The sequence below is a fragment of the Lepidochelys olivacea genome, assembly GCF_965140295.1.
Source record: "Lepidochelys olivacea isolate rLepOli2 genome assembly, chromosome: 15".
Classification (NCBI taxonomy): domain Eukaryota; kingdom Metazoa; phylum Chordata; order Testudines; family Cheloniidae; genus Lepidochelys; species Lepidochelys olivacea.
In genome coordinates, this window is record NC_140425.1 from 18,573,269 (window position 1) to 18,590,354 (window position 17,086).

The 17,086-nt window shown below is 42.8% G+C and overlaps 1 protein-coding gene across 5 annotated transcripts in view; it reads right to left on the minus strand.

Annotated features, from left to right (window-relative positions):
- The window catches only part of ARVCF (ARVCF delta catenin family member), a 449,123-nt gene that overhangs the window by 56,826 nt on the left and 375,211 nt on the right, over positions 1-17,086 (minus strand). For all 5 annotated transcript variants that reach the window (XM_084649105.1, XM_084649104.1, XM_084649102.1 and 2 more), the window contains one exon: positions 11,982-12,053. In XM_084649105.1, the coding sequence (XP_084505231.1) occupies positions 11,982-12,053 (72 nt within the window). The remainder of the gene's footprint in view (positions 1-11,981; positions 12,054-17,086) is intronic.

The window sequence follows — 17,086 nt, forward strand, 5'->3', positions numbered from 1 at the left end:
TTCAGTCAGAACTCTAAGCCCATCACTTTACACAAACACCGCAGGTTTCAAGAAGAAGAAGAAAGAACGCTCACACCTTCTGATCAGAAAAGGAAACAGATGCATTGTTAAAAACGTGGAGGCAGGCACTGTGAAGGACTACTGGAGCTTGGTGAGCTATTCTGCAAGGGACAAAGATACATAAGCCTGAATAAACTGGAATAGACTCATCTGCTATTTGTCTGTTATTAAACGTTTATTGAAGCTGCATTTCTAAAATGCAGCCACACTAGCCACCTGCCCCACCTCCCCCTGGGTTTCTCTGAAGCAGTGTTAATAGGAAGTGTCAGCTGGGTTTTATTTTTCTCCTAGTTTTCTTCTGGCATCCAACGGCTGCTACACATTTCGTAGAAATCATAGGACTGGAAGGAAGGGACCTTGAGGGGTTATCTGGCCCAGTCTCCTGCACTCATTTCCTTGGATCTATGTATTCCAGGTGCTCTGTACCAGGCCCTCAGCTCCCACTGACTTCATTTGGAGTCACCTCAGCACCTTGCAGGATCGGACCCTAGTCATCATGCTCTCTGTTCAGTGGTTAATAGTTTAAAAACCCTTCAACCTTGTGAAAAAAACCAAATAAACCAAAAAAAACACTTTGCAGATTTGCAGTTTCTGGAGTGGTTAAAGACTGCACTATATTTTGAAATGAGACAGGGGTCAGACTCCACTCCGTGGTTATGGAAGGAAAGGGCTTTATCTGCAGTCTGTGGAGGTTAAAAATAGAAAACGTTATTTTGAAAAGCACTTTACAAGGGCAGGGATGGCCAAGAACAGCGACGCCCAGCAAGAGGCTGGCAACCCCCTGCGGTCTCCCAGCTCAGGAACAGACACAACCGAGCATTAGGTTATATAAACGGAGTTGCCAGGGCACTGCTTTTTCTTGCTGAGTTCAGCAGAGCTGAAACCCCAAGGAAACCCTTTGCATGGGGATTTGGCGGCAGCAACGCTACCCATGGGGCACATCGGGGCAGAAAGGAAGCAAGATTCTGACAGCATTGCTGCCATGGAAACTGCATCAATCACCTTTCCGAAGTACGTGTGCTCTTGCCAGTCAGAAGCCTCTCCTTGCTGCCTCTCCCAGTCCCCTCCCAGCCCATATCTTTTGTTGCTGAAAATGTATGAGAAAAACCTATTGTTACTCCTATGGTGAAACATCCCCACGCCTATGGGGACAACCAGCTGTTTCCAGCTGGTTAAATATCTGTTTAAAACAGGTTGTTGGGGTTTTTTGAAAACCTCTTGCTACCAAGCTGATCTACGTGGAAAATGGAGGTCATCCCAGGGATGCCATGCTGTTCAGTGCTTTCTACCTGCATAAAAGCAAACAAGCAAGGAGGATTTCTTTTAAGAGCTGTGCTAATGATTTATTTTATGCAACATCTGTGTAGCAATGGGAGCTCACTGCAAGACAAGACTGAATTAGTGCCCAGTGAGATTGTTTTAATGATGAAGCTCAACAGCCCTGTGTGATTAAAATGCAATCAGAAATCTACCACAAAACATACTAGCTAATATTGACACTGTACTGTAGGACAATAAAGCATTTAGAATAACAAATGTGACCAGGAATGTCATGACAAAATAATGGTATTTTCCATCTCAAGTGAAGATATCTGTGCAGTCGGGAACATAATCCTAACAAACTAGCCTAATAAAAGCTACAGTTGTACTAGTGATTTTAAAATCCATTTATGTCCGAATACACCCTGAATGGAATGGAAAAGAATCGTGCTGAGGACAGCCATTTGTAACATAGTTACCCTATTACATGGCAATGGTGAATTTAGATTTCAGGGCTATAAAAAGAAAGCTCGTTTCAATAGATTCCTACTAAGGCAACTTTTTCTGCTGGGACTTCTCTCGCTTTGTCCCTTTGCCATCACCCAAGCAAGGGTCACAAAACATTCAGAAAAAATATAGCATTATTTTTGCAGGTAGGTGGCTTGGGAGACAAATAGGAGCATTAGGGAAGGCAGAGAATAGAGAAGCATCTTCTCAGCATGCAAGTAGACACATCTCTGGGGACTACTAATATTGGACAAAATATTGGTTACAAAAGAAACTGATCTACAACATTTGCCTGCCTCTGAGTTCATGAAAAGTTTGTGCAAGTGGAACAGTTCTATGTAACAGACTTATTTATGACCTTTTTCATAATGTGAACAGAATGTGAGATCAAGATGACTAAGCAATTTGTGACCAACATAACCCATGCTAACAGCATGGCTGGTACCTACCTCAGGTAAAAGGTATCTGAGTCATTTGCCACTAAGGGAGGAAGAGGGGGAGGTGCCACATTGTGTTAATGTGGGTTACCACAAATTTTTGTGGTACTTTTTTGAATTTTGAGCTGGGCTGCTTGTAATTAGTCCAGTAAGTCACATGGTATGAGTCCTGGCTCCCTGATCGGCTGAGGGTGGATAGAAGCTATTTAAAACTCGTTCAGTTGGAGCAGCTGTATTTTGCATATTCTCTCCTGATGCTGTGTTGGGGAAAGAGTCCCAGCATTTGAGGTGGAGCTATAGCTCTGTCCAGTGGCCTCCCAAAGACACTAAACTGCAAGGGGGAGATGAGTCGCATGCCCAGCCCTGGCATATATTACATTGGTAGACGTGCAGGTGAATAAACCGGTGATGGTGTGACTGATCTGGTTAGGTCCTGTGATGTTGTCGCTGGTGTAGATGTGTGGGCAGAGTTGGCATCGAGGTTTGTTGCATGGATTGGTTCTTGAGTTAGAGTTACTATGATGCGGTGTGTAGTTGCTGGTGAGAATATGCTTCAGGTTGGCGGGTTGTCTGTGGGCGAGGACTGGCCTGCCTCCCAAGGCCTGTGAAAGTGAGGGATCGTTGTCCAGGATGGGTTGTAGATCACCGATGATGTGTTGGAGAGGTTTTAGCTCAGGACTGTATGTGATGGCCAGTGGAATTCTGTTGGTTTCTTTCTTGGGCTTGTCTCGCAGCAGGAGGCTTCTGGGTACACGTCTGGCTCTGATGATCTGTTTCCTTATTTCCTCATGTGGGTATCGTAGTTTTGAGAATGCTTGGTGAAGATCTTGTAGGTGTTGGTCTCTGTCTGAGGGGCTGGAGCAAATGTGGTTGTACCTCAGCGCTTGGCTGTAGACAATGGATCGTGTGGTGTGTCCGGGATGGAAGCTGGAGGCATGAAGGTAGGCATAGCGGCCGGTAGGTTTTCAGTATAGGGTGCCTGTCACTTATTTGCACTGCAGTGTCTAGTACGTGGACCTCCCGTATAGATTGGTCCAGGCTGAGGTTGATGGTGGGGTGGACACTGTTGAAATCGTGGTGGAATTCTTCCAGGGTTTCCTTCCCATGGGTCCAGATGATGATGAAGAGGTCATCAATGTAGCGTAGGTAGAGAAGGGGCGTGAGTGGATGAGAGCTGAGGAAGCGTTGTTCCAGGTCAGCCATAAAAATGTTGGCATATTGTGGGGCCATGCGGGTGCCCATAGCGGTGCCAGTGGTCTGGAGGTATATATAGTTGCCAAATTTGAAATAATTGCGTGTGAGGATAAAGTCACTGAGCTCAGCAACCAGTTGTGCTATGGCATCATCAGGGATACTGTTCCTGACAGCTTGTATTCCATCTGTGTGTGGGATGTTTGTGTAGAAAGCCTCTATATTCATGGGGGCTAGGATGGTGTCTTCTGGAAGATCACCAATGCATCGTAGTTTTCTCAGGGTTAGGGTCACGGAGATAGCTGGGAGTGCTGGTGGCACAGAGTCCGAGTAGAGAGTCCACATATCCGGACAGTCCTTCAGTGAGCGTGCCAATGCCAGAGATGATGGGGTGTCCAGGATTTCCGGGTTTGTGGATCTTGGGTAGTAGATAGAATAACCCCAGTCGGGGCTCTAAGGGTACGTTGATTTGTCCCTGTGTTAGTGTAGGGAGTGTCCTGAGTAGATGGTGCAATTTCTTAGTATATTCCTCAGTGGGATCTGAGGAAAGTGGCCTCATGTTATGATTCATGAAGTGTAATTATTTTTAGAGACTCTTAAAGGTTTGCAAAATAATTAGTTTCCATCTGAATGGCACTCCATAACCCAAGTTCAGTGCGCCAGGCAGCAATTCATTGCCACATTTCAAACCAGTGGTGAAGAAAGCAGGGGTCAATGGAAGAATTCCAAAAGGGGATGAAAAACTAAAAACAATCCAGAATAAATCAGCCAACTTTTAAATTACAATCAATGGGTTAGCTGAATGAGTTTTGAGTAATGGAGCATAAACCAACTGGTTCCCACATTCTAAATTCCTGGCACATGAGGAGAGGTGAGAATTTAAATGTATCAGATTGGAAAAAAAAGTTTACCAAGGGAAGGCCACACAGGGGATTCTCCTATCCAAGGTAATAAAGTTTCTCTGATTCAAGATACTGGAAGACAGAGGAGCCCATATTTCACTGCTTTGTAAATTATGAACAACACAGGGGACTAAAATGAACACTGTACTTCGTAAAGCAACAGAAATGAGAGAGACTTAATAATTCTGATGGGAATTCTCAATTTCACGTGCCTAAAACTTAGAAGATCTTAATGTAATAACACGTTACATGTTCTCATGGTGAGGGATTGAGAAGAACTCGCCTTACAACTTCCACTGGCAGGAGGAGGAGAAGTGGGGATGGTACCATAATCAGTCAGTCATTTATTCACAACACTGCAGTCAAAACTAATGATTGAAAGGAGTCAGAAAAGGGCACACAAAACACTTGAATCAACTTGTAAGATTTTAAAGAAATAAAATGAAAGTGGCATAAGTGCTAGAGCAGCAGCTAATCTTATTCACAAACCCATAATCAAGATAAAACCGTTAGTGAAGTTTCTCTCTCTTTCACCGCACACAAACACAGTGTCACCATTTAGTCAGAGAAATTATCATTTTTGTAATACACTAGCTTAGAATCATTACCCTGACACTACCAGGAAGTCTAAATATAGTTGCTTATGGGCAACACAAGATTTATTAGCCAGTTTCAACACTCACCTTCTGAAATAAAAAATCTGTTTATAGTATCGGACTAGATAGAAAGCAACTGATCATTGTGATATATACGGAGAAGAAATTCATCTGCTAGCAAGTTCATCCAACATCTCATCCACCAATATCCATAAACTTTCAGGGTAAATGCACATGCACAAATTCAAACTAGTTTTCAAATACACACAGCGTTTTCACAAACAGCTTCTTGCAGCAGCACAGACTTGTTAACAGGACATTACAGATTTGTTCCATTCCTAAATAGCTTTAGTTTCAGGACCTAGGTTACGTACCTTCATCCTACTCCATAGGCAAATTTTGCAATTAAATTGCAGTTAAGAACAAAATAATCACAGGGATGGACTGGACCTCAGGAGGCAAGCTAGGTTATTCCCCTATGCTGAGCAGGATTAAGTACCCCTAAAATTATTCCCACCAGGTGTTTGTCTAACCTGTTCTTTAAAACTTCCAATGACAGAGACCACCCTGGAAGCCTATTCCAGAGTTTAACTACCCTTATCACTGGAAAGTTGTTTCTACTATCTAACCTAAATCTCCCTTGCTTCAGATTAAGCCCATTACTTCTTGTCCTACCTCCCGTGGATATGGAAAACAATAGATCACCATCCTCTTTATAAGCAGCACATAACATATTTGAAGACTTATCAGTTCCACTTCAGTTGTCTTTTCTCAAGACTAAACATACCCAGGGTTTTGTGGGTTTTTTTTACCTTTTCCTCACAAGTCAGGTTTCCAAAACCTTTTATTATTTTTATTTCTCTCCTCTGGACTCTCTCCACTTTGTTTATAATCTTTCTTAAAGCGTGGTGCCCAGAACAGAGCACGGTACTCCAGCTCAGGTCTCAGACCACTGCTGAATAGAACAGCACAATTACCAGCTGTGTCTTACATACGACACTCCTGTTAATACATCCACAATATTAGACTTTTTTTGCAACAGCATCACGTTGTTAATTCGTATTCAATTTGTGATCCACTATAACCACCAAATCCTTTTCAGCAGTACTGCCGCCTAGCCATTTATTTCCCATTTTGTATTTGAGAATTTGATTTTTCCTTTCTTTGCACTTATCTTTATTGAATTTCATCCTGTTGACTTCAGACCACTTCTCCAATTTGTCATAGCCATTTAAAATTCTAATCCTTTCTGCCAAAATGCTTGCTACCCCTCCCATCTTGGTGTCATCCAGAAATTGTATAAGCACACTCTTCACTCCGTTATCCAAGTGATTAATGAAAATTTTGACTAGTACTGGACCCAGGACAGATCCCTGTGGACCCCACTATATACATCCTCTTAGTTTGACAGCAAGCCATTGATAACTACTGTACTCTGAATATGGTCTTTCAACCAGTTATGCACCCATCTTACAGCAATTTCATCTAGATCACATTTCTCTAGTTTGATTGAGACATATGTGGGAATGTGTCAAAATCAAGATATATCATGTCTACTGACTAGGCCAGTAACCCAGTCAAAGAGGGAAATTAGGTTTGTTTGGCATGATTTATTCTTGAATGGTAGAGATAAGTGAATAACAATTTTATCCATTAGTTCATGTATCAGTTCATGTGACCTGAACAAACCCTCTTTTGTCCAAACACTTCCAGTCTCCATAATGGGATGAACCAAACCCCCAGAGCTGGGCCCATCTCCAATATCTGAGTATCTAACAGCAACCTATATTATGCCATTATACACAGACACACATATACTAAAAGCTGATGGTTTAATAAAAATAAATTGTAATTTATAATTTAATTAGTATTAACCAGGTTTGACTGCACAGAAAAGCAAATCTAATAGACAGGATTTCCCTGCCGCTTGCCCAAGAGATGGACAGACTAAGGATTTAACCACTCCAGAACAATGTCACAAACTTTAAACCAACTCCAGAGGGCTTAAGCTAATCAATAGATTTCTTGAAAAGACTTGGTTATCTCACCAATCTGTTATCCCGACTACAGCTGCAGCCTTCACTGACAGAATGACTCTGGCTTTCTCCCCCCCTCTTTGTGTTCTCCCCTTTATTGTCTGCTCAGTTTATTTTCACTTTAACACCAGTAGAAATAAGGGCTCTAAAAGCAAAGCAAAGGCACCATGCTGCGCTCTATTTACTATTTTTTTTTAAGTTTTGCACAGGAGAAATCAATACTTGCATTGTTTGTGGTATTCACTGCCAAAGAGGACACTGTGCAGAGGAGAAAATTAGCAGATAGAATTTTTGTCAACCTACTTTATAATGGTGAAGGATTTTAGCAACATCGTTTTTCTAACAATGGACTAGAAATGGGTATTTTGCTCAGGACCTGGCCCAGTTTAACAATCATGTTTTCCCATTAGCATTCTGCCATTCCCTTCTGACTCACATGGGCTCTCCTCAGTTCCAGCCATCAAAAGCTTATGTCCCCACCCCACCTGTCAGAAAGATGAGCCACATCCTTCAAGGAGGAAAAAACAGGAAAAAGCTACTCTTTAGACTTCTTTTCCCGTTATGGGAAGAGCACTCTGGACAATGCCACAAAAGACTTTTTCTATTAGATGGGACCATTTCTGAAAACACTGTGCACTGTCCCACACCATATTAACGGATTTCTCCACAAATAAGCAGCCTTAAGCCGGAAGTGTTTTCCTGCCAGAGAGTGTGGCAGGGAAAGGTCACAGGTGTTCAATGAGTGCCAAGGCTAGGCAAACTCTGTCCTTGCATTTAAAAACGAACAGCCATTGGCGAAAAGCAGCTCACATTTTTAAGACACTAGATCCTTGCTTGAAAAATTGCATTATATCACCAGTTCTATTCCACATGGCAACCAAATGAGTTATCTCTGGGCAGAATAAATGAACATAAAGCCAGGCAGTCACCCCAAACCTGCTTCTCTTTTTTCAATACACTAACTTGTTTATAGGTTGTCTTGACCGGACACTGAAGAAAAGGTGCCAAAAGCTATGGCTATTCCCATTTAAACACATTCAGCTGTTTATTAGGCAGAGATTTGTGATTAAGGTCCTGTGGATGCCAATTTAGCTTTCTAGAGATATTGGCAAATAGGACAGCTCCTTCTCTAATTGACAGTTTCTTAAAGCCAACATGAACACTGGATCAACTAAACCCAATGATCACATTTATGACACATTTCTATAAGGCAGTGGTTCTCAACCAGGAGTCTGGGGCTCCTGGGGGGCCCGCGAGCAGGTTTCAGGGGTCCACCAAGCAGGACCAGTGTTAGAGTCGCTGGGGCCCAGGACAGAAAGCCGAAGCCCCACTGCATGGGGCTGAAGCAGAAGCCTGAGCAACTTAGCTTCATGGTGCCTGCTGTGGCATAGGGCCCCAGGCAATTGCCCTGCTTGCTACCCCCTAATGCTGGCCCTGGCTTTTATAGTATGTTGTGGGGGTGGCTCAAAATGAAAAAAGTTGCGAACCCCTGCTATAAGGGAATCGTGACCAGCGGTTTTTAAGGCTGCTCTTTAGCTTGCCCAATGAACCCTAGGGAAGTTGACTTTAAGATTCAGAAAACAGCACTGCCTCCCAACAGTCTGTTAACTACCGCTGTGTTCATTTGCTGCACGGCATGAACAGCTCTTACAGCAACTGTAGTTTCGTTTGCTCAAAGAGTCCTGCAGAAAACTCACTTTAATATGGCTTAAATAATCCATGAAACAGACTAATCTATAATTGTTGGTTTTTGAAAAAGCACTTCATTGTGTCACTCAAACCAAACGCATCTGATCATTAAAACTTGCATGATTTTTCAATCTTCAGAAGGAGATTCTGCCTCAGCTGAAAGGTGATTTCATCAGAGTCAATTATGCTCCAGGGCCCGGATCTGACCTGAGCTGTTAAACTGTTTTGAAACTGCAATTTTATTTTGCTGATCTTTCTGAACAATTCAAAATAGCAGCAATCTTGTTAGAACTGTCAGGACCCAGGAACTATTGGGTAAACTGGCTGTTTTGCAGGAAGCTTCTTGTAGGGGGAAAAAAAAGTCATAAATGTTAATTTGCTTTTCCTCCTCAAGTACACTTCAGTAAATGGTTTTTCCTGTCCCTCTTTTCCCAAGAGGTATCATCCATCAAAATGCTGATGGGATTAATCTTTTGACCTAACCTAGTATGTGATATAGAGTCAGACTAGCATTATCCATATAGATTAAATTTGGGTTCCTCAAAATTATCAAAGAAAACCTCTTGAACAGCATGTAATCTTAGCAGCCTAGCTGCATAGGCAAGGAGATTAGGGAGACAAGGTGGGTGAGATAATATCTTTTATTGGACAGAAGTTGGTCCAATAAAAGATATTACCTCACCCATCTTGTTTCTCTAATATCCTGGGACCAACACAGCTACAACACTGCACAGGCAACGAGACATAGTCGTGATTCCCAGCAGGAACATCCACAAAACACTGTCAGCAAAGTCCACGCCCAGCTTTTTTTTTTAAAAAAAAATAGAATGTTTGCACAAGATGCATGTCTCTGTAGAAATCTTGTGTGTGTCCATTTTTCTCCGCCTGGCACCCACATTGCAACCACATTTAGCAGTAAATTAAAGGGCTGAGGCCTGCCTTATGCCATACATGTAAAGTTTGTTCTACTTTCCGTTTTTTACTTTGGCTTTCTCAATCCTCTAACAAGTAGTTATCAAGCCCATTTGTCCAAAAAGTAAAGTGCTCATTTAAGCACTTACAAAAAACAACGCCACCTAGAACATATTTCAGGCCCAGCCTAAAATTTTTATCCTTAAAAGGCCTCTCTGCTCTGCAACCAAACCCCTAGGCCCAGCCCGTAATCAGTAAGTGTATGAAGGCTCTTTGCATCTTCCAGGAGCGCTGAGTATCTTGCATGATTAGACCCAGCTCAAAACTGGTACTGAAGCACAAGTCTAACAAGATACAGCCACAGTTTCCTTCGCAAAGAGAGCCAACCTGTGTCTATATTAAACCAGTATATAGACTGAGGCCAATAGATTAGTTCATAAATAACTCAGTCTCATTCCCCATAAAATACTTGATTCCTAGTTAAAAATTTAAGTGTTTAACTATATATAACACCACCACCCTAATCTTATATGAAGCTTCGATAGCTCTCAAGGTGCTTCATAAAGGAGGTCAGTAGCAGTATCCCCGTTTTACAGACGGGGAAACTGGGGCACAGAGAGGAGATGTGACTTGCTCAAGGTCACCCAGCAGGTCAGTGGTGGAGCTGGCAATAGAATCAAACTTTAAGGTCAGAAGGGACCATTATGTTTGTCTAGTCTGACCTCCTGCACAATGCAGGCCACAGAATCTCACCCACCCACTCCTGTAACAAACCCCTAACTTATGTCTGAGCTATTGAAGTCCTCAAATCATGGTTTAAAGACTACAAGGTGCAGAGAATCTTCCAGCAACTGACCCATGCCTGAGGTATCCCGAGTCCCAATTCAGTGCTCTATCCACTAGGCCACATAGCTCCCACACATTGCATGTAGAGTTTATACTGTGGATAGGGAGGCAAACATTTTCTTTCATTCATTTTCCTCACCTTATTTTCTTTATTTAAAAAAGGAAAAGGAAAAAGAGAAAAATGCTTGTGTGTATTAATTTTTTTCCCATTTAGACCCACTTAGATCTTGATAGTCACATCTCATTTAGGTGAATGGTGTTCACAGAAGAGAGTTTTCTGCAGGGCAGAGTTAACAGGGCAGCACTGCATCAGTTTGTATGGCAAAGGCTGTATCTTTGCAATGGAAAAACATTTTTATTTTAAATGAAAGCTTGAGATTTGCAAAAAATTGCAGTATGCAGCAAAAATCACAGGAGATCCCCAAATTATCCCCTAAATTACCACTGAAAAGAGTACTACGCACCAAATGTTTGTGAAGAGATTTCACTTCTCCCAACAGCTGAAACACACACAACACCAAAAAAAGCCAGAGCACAATCCATCAAAATCTGTCTGGACCTCCAGTCTCTGGATGCTCTGAAAAGCTACAGGGGCTGCTGACTGTAGCAGGGGAAATTACCATTACCACTATCAGGGGATATCAAGGTCAACCAGCCGTGGATGACATAAAACCCCCAAAAGACCTAAACTAATGCGAACTAGTGGGGAACTATAAAGCTGCCATTGAAAAGCAGATTGTGAGGAAAGTGGAGAAGAGAAGAGGAGAGCTCTTGTAAATAACCTCTTATGTCTTCTTCTCTACACAACACCCTATGCTCGTGTCTATTGTGGAGAAAGTGCAAAATTGTGTTTTGTGAGCCGATCCCATGTTTTGTCCCTGGATAGAGGCACTTTCACCCAACCCTAGGCTTAATCTGCCCCCATTATCTCCCGTGGCCAGTTTAATCAATAGAAATCTACATTAAAACAGCCATACTGGGTCATACGAAAGGTCCATCTAGCCCAGTATTCTGTCTTCCAGCAGTGCCCAATGCGAGGTGCCCCAGTGGGAATGAACAGAACAGGTAATCATCAAGTGATCCATCCCCTGTCTTCCATTCCCAGCTTCTGGCAAACAGAGGTTAGGGCCTGGGAATGAGCAACAGGGAATGGATTCCCTGTTGTGTTCGTTCCGTTTGGGGCATTGGCCACTGTCAGAAAACAGGACACTGGGCTAGACGGACCTTTTGTCTGACCCAGTATGGCCGTTCTTATGTAGGTTTCTATTGATTAAACTGGCCACAGGAGATAATGGGGGCAGATTAGGTTTAGGGTTGGGTGAAAGCACCTCCATCCAGGGAAAAAACATGGGATCCACTCACAAAACGAGTAGTCAAGTATTGTACATGGGAAGAGAAGCAGCACATGACATGCAACTATTATTTCAACTGAGTACGCAATCAAGGTATAAGCACTGTATGTTGCTCATTTTGCAAGTCCTTTTAAAAGTCCCAACCTCCCATTTTCCTTATTTTCAAGAGCACATACCCAGATTAGTGCATTACCTTTTGCTGCTTCAGACCGTTTGGGCAAATCAAGTGTATCAAAGTTCCTGTCCAGATCTCCATTTTTCTTTCCTGTACATAAAATAGGACAATAAATGACAAAGGGTTTCAGTGTATGGATAGAACAGTTACTGTACTGTGCATCTACAGTATGAGAGGTGGTAACAGTACCAGAACAAACAATAAAATCTTCTTTATTTGTATATATTCAACCTTCAATCCACATGCGTAGCCATTGTGTCTGTATGAGCAATTTAGGTACAAAACTGCACACCTCCTGGCTTGATTTACAAAGATTCTGACTATCTGCAGTTCCCTTCAATTCAGTGAGTCTTGAGGGTGGCTCAACTCCTCTGAAATTCAGGGCACTTAGCTTCATTGTCAAGTTATTTTCCTCACTCATAAATCCAGTGTATTGTGCCCTTATAAACAATGTAGACAAAAATTCTTGCCTCATGTCTTCCAGCTGCATGAGGCTCTCTCTCTGTTTTTTAGTAGAAGATACATCTTGACTACTAGATTCACTGTGAACAGCTATACATTGGAACAAGGATGAGGTTCAGAGAGAAACAGAATGGGCCCCCTTTTTAGTGCTATTTGCTTAAATGGTTCTGCAGGAAGGCCTGGATTTAATATATCGCAAAGAGGACAGCAAATAACCTCAAACTGCCCTTCAGTTAACACAGTGTAATTTTAGCTGCTTATTAGAAACCAAGGGAAATGATTTTGTGCTTTAAACACTTGGCTAAGGGATGTGGACAGATTCATACCATTACATTAACTTTAATTTAAAGGAAGTTTAATTTAGCAGAAAGTAGCACGCTGGACATTTTGACAAAACCCATGTAAAAATGGGCTTGCTGGTGCATGCATGAATTCAGGCTTTGAATTAGGGGCTCTGAAAACAGAACCTAAGAATGGCCATACTGGATCAGACCAATGGTCCATATAGCCCAGTATCCTGTCTTCCAACTGTGGCCAATGACAAGTGCTTCAGAGGAAATAAACAGAACAGGAAAATTATCAAGTGATCCATCCCCCAGCATCCAGTCCCAGCATCTGGCAATCAGAGGCTTAGGACACCCAGACTATAGCCATTGATGGACCTACCCTCCATGAATTTACCAAATTCTTTTTTGAACCCAGCTGCAGTTTTGGCCTTCACAACATCCCCTGGCCACGAGTTCCACAGGTTTGCTGTATGCTGTGTGAAGCAGTACTTCCTTGTGTTTATTTTAAACCTGTTGCCTATGAATTTCATTGGGTGACTCCTCATTCTTGTGTTATGTTAAGGGGAAAATAGCATTTCCTTATTCACTTTCTCTGCACCCGTCATGATTTTATAGACCACTATCGCTTCCCCCCTTAGTCGTCTCTTTTCCAAGCTGAATAGTTCCAGTCTTTTTAATATGAAAGCTGTTTCATCCCCCTAATCATTTTTGTTGCCCGTCTCTGTACTTTTTCCAATTCTAATGTATCTTTTTTGAGATGGGATGATCAGAACTGCACACAGTAGTCAAGGTGTGGATATACCAAGGATTTATACACAGTAGAACCTCAGAGTTGCGAACTGACTGGTCAACTACACCCCTCATTTGGAACCAGAATTATGCAATCAGACAGCAGCAGAGACACACACATACACACACGCAAACAAAGCAAGCAAATACAGTGCAGTACTATGTAAAACCAAACTGCTTAAAAAAATCAAGAGAAAGTTTAAAAAAAGATTTGACAAGGTAAGGAAACAGTTTCTGTGCTTGTCTCATTTAAATTAAGATGGTTAAAAGGTTTCTTCTGCATACTAAAGTTTCCAAGCTGTATTAAGTCAACGTTCAGTTGTAAACTTTTGAAAGACCAACCATAACATTTTGGTCAGAGTTACAAACCACCTCCATTCCTGAGGTGTTTGTAAATCTTAGGTTCCACTGTAGGGTATTATAATATTTGTCTTATTATCTATCCCTTTCATAATGGTTCCTAACATTGCTAGTTTTTTTTTTTTTTTGGCTGCTGCTGCACATTGAGCAGATGTTTTCAGAGAACTATCCACAATGACTCCAAGATCTCTTTCTTGAGTGGTAACAGCTAATTTAGACCCCATCATTCTGTATGTATAGTTGCAATTATGTTTTCCACTGTGCATTACTTTGCATTTATCAGCATTGAATTTCATCTGCCATTTTGTTGCCCAATCATCCAGTTTTGTTAGATCTCTTTGTAACTCTTCACAGTTTGTTTTGGGCTTAACTATCTTGAGTACTTCTGTATCATTTGCACATCTTGCCACCTCACTGTTTACCCCTTTTTCCAGACAATTTATGAATATGTTGAACACCACTGGTCCCAGTATAGATCCCTGGTGGACACAGCTATTTGCCTCTTTCCATTCTGAAAACTGACCATCTATTCCTTTTGTTTCCTGTCTTTTAATCAGTTACTGATCCATGAGAAGACCGTCCCTCTTATCCCATGACTGCTTACTTTGCTTAAGAGCCTTTGCTGAGGGACCTTGTCAAAGGCTTTCAGAAAGTCCTAGTAAACTATCTACTGGATCAGCCTTGTCCACGTTTGTAGACTCCTCAAAAGAATTCTAATAGATTGAAGTGGCAGGATTTCCCTTTACAAAAGCCATGCTGACTCTTCCCCAACACATTGCATTCTTCTGTGTGTCTGATAATTCTGTTCTTTACTATAGTTTCAACCATTTTACCTGGTTCAGATGTTGGGCTTACTAGTGGCCTGCAGTAGCCAGGGTCGCCTCTGGAGCCTTTTTAAAAAATTGGCATCACATTAGCTAACCTCTAGTCATCTGGTACAGAAGCTGATTTAAACAATAGGCTATGTACCACTGTTAATAGTTCTGCAGTTTCATACCTGAGTTCCTTCAGAACCCTTGGGTGAATTCCATCTGATCCTGGTGACTTAGTACTGTTTAATTCAGGGGTGGGCAAACTTTCTGGCCTGAGGGACACATCTGAGTGGGGAAATTGCATGCAGGGCCATGAATGTAGGCCTGGGGCAGGGGGTTGGGGTGTGGGCGGGAGTGTGGAGTGTGGGAGGGGTGCAGTGTACAGGAAGGGGCTCAGGGCAAGGGGTTGGGGCAGAGGAGGGGTGTGGAGTGTGTGAGGGGGCTCAGGGAAGGGGATTGGGGTGCAGGAGGGGATGCGGAGTGTGGGACTTGGCTCAGGGCAGCGGTGCAGGGAGAAGTGTGGGAGGAGGCTCAGGGCAGGGAGTTGGGGTGTGGGGTGTAGGAGGGGTTTGGGGTGCAGGCTCCAGCCCAGCGCCTCTTACCTGGAGAGGCTCTGGAGTGGCAGCAGCATTCACCGGGGCCAGGGCCGGCTCCTTGCCTGCCTGCCCTGGCCCCGCGCCACTCCCGGAAGTGACTGGCACTATGTCCCTGCGGCCTCTGGGGAACCGCAGGCAATGGGAGCTTAGGGGAAGGTGATGGCAGCGCGTGTAGCCCTCCGCTCCCCCTCCCCCAGGGACTTGGTGCCGGCTGCTTCCAGGAGTGGCTGGGGGGCTGGCGGCGTGGCAATCCCACAGGCCATAGTTTGCCCACCCTCGTTTAATTTATCAATTTGTTCCAAAAATAACAAGTGGGGAGATAAGGTGGGGAAGGATGATTTAATTTTCACCATTTTCCCCCTACTAAGAGGGAGGAGGAAACAGTCTGCTCTGGGGCAACCACACCTTGATATTGTGTTGACTTCAGGGTTCCTTACTATCAGAAAAGCATTGACAGATTAGAGAGAGACTTTAAAGGAAGAGCAAAAGGCTGGAGGGCTTAATGAAGAATTACTACAATATTTACAGTTTAGCTCTGGTTAACAACTAAGTGTGGGGGCAATCGCATACTTTTCACATTGCACAATAATCAAGATGGGAAAGGAATTATTTAGGATGGTACAAAGGGGTTTAACTAGGAGCAATGGGATGAAGTTCAGAACACCCCCATTTAAGCAAGCTAGCAGTGCATCTACTGACTGCAGAATAATCTCCCACATGAAGGGTTGGAAGTTGCACCACTTGAGACATTTAAAAATATACAGGATAAAGCACTTGAAAATATAATGTAGTGAGCAATCTGGCTGTGTTGTAGGACTTGGTCATGAGATGGGAAAGACCTACGAGTCTGAAATGCAAGAAGCATCACTAGCTTGTCAATATTTTTCGCTCCAAAATAAACAAACTGCTCCCAAACCATTTACGGCTGGTTCCGCCTTCCCCTGGAGTAGTGGGAGCCCTTCAATTTACTTCAATGTAACTGGATCAGATTCTTAAAAAACCTTTACCAACGTGACAACTGCCAACCAAATTCATCTCAAGACTACAGTTTGCCCCTACACCAGTGCAATATGGCTACCCCTTTTGTTCTTTATCAGACACTGGAAACATGCATCTAAAGCTCTGTTGGTTTGAAAAGCATGTTTTCTTAGTTGTACCAGACCACAAAGTCCCGTTTTCTTGTTTGCCAAAAGTTCATACCACCACAGTTTGTTCCACTCCTTTTGAAAAATCCCTTCGCCAGAATGAGGGATGGGAATTCGTGATAGCCCTAAACTCTCACTCCAATTCTTGGGCCATGCAAAAAACTCAGTCATATGTTGCTTGGGGAGCTAGTGACACACAGAGGAAGACAAAATGTCAGGCATTATGATAGGATGCTACTTTTTATGGTGACAGTCAAACCTGGCTGTTCAGCTGAGAACCCTGCTCTGCTTGTCACTGCTCAGAGCTAAGAAAAATCCCAAGACAGAGGAAAAGTGGGATAGTGAAGGGAGGGTGGCTTAAAATTAGTGTTGGGAAAAGAAAAGCTCTAAATGAAGACAGAGGAACTTGCCTCCATTTTATCTATAGAATTTAGTTTGGGTAATAATTTTACTGCAGGCCATTAAGTTTTGTGTCCCTAGCACTGGCAAGTTTCAAACTCAGGGCAGTTCTACTCTGAAAATAAGCTTGTTAAAAGCGGCACCTTACTGAACAGATCTGTCCAAAGCCCTATCTATTTACTTTAAAATACGGTTTGGTTTTGTTATTGCTGTTAGCCCTGCCGAGTTAGCGCGGTAAGAAAATGAGCTAGATTCCTCTCCTTGTGCATCATC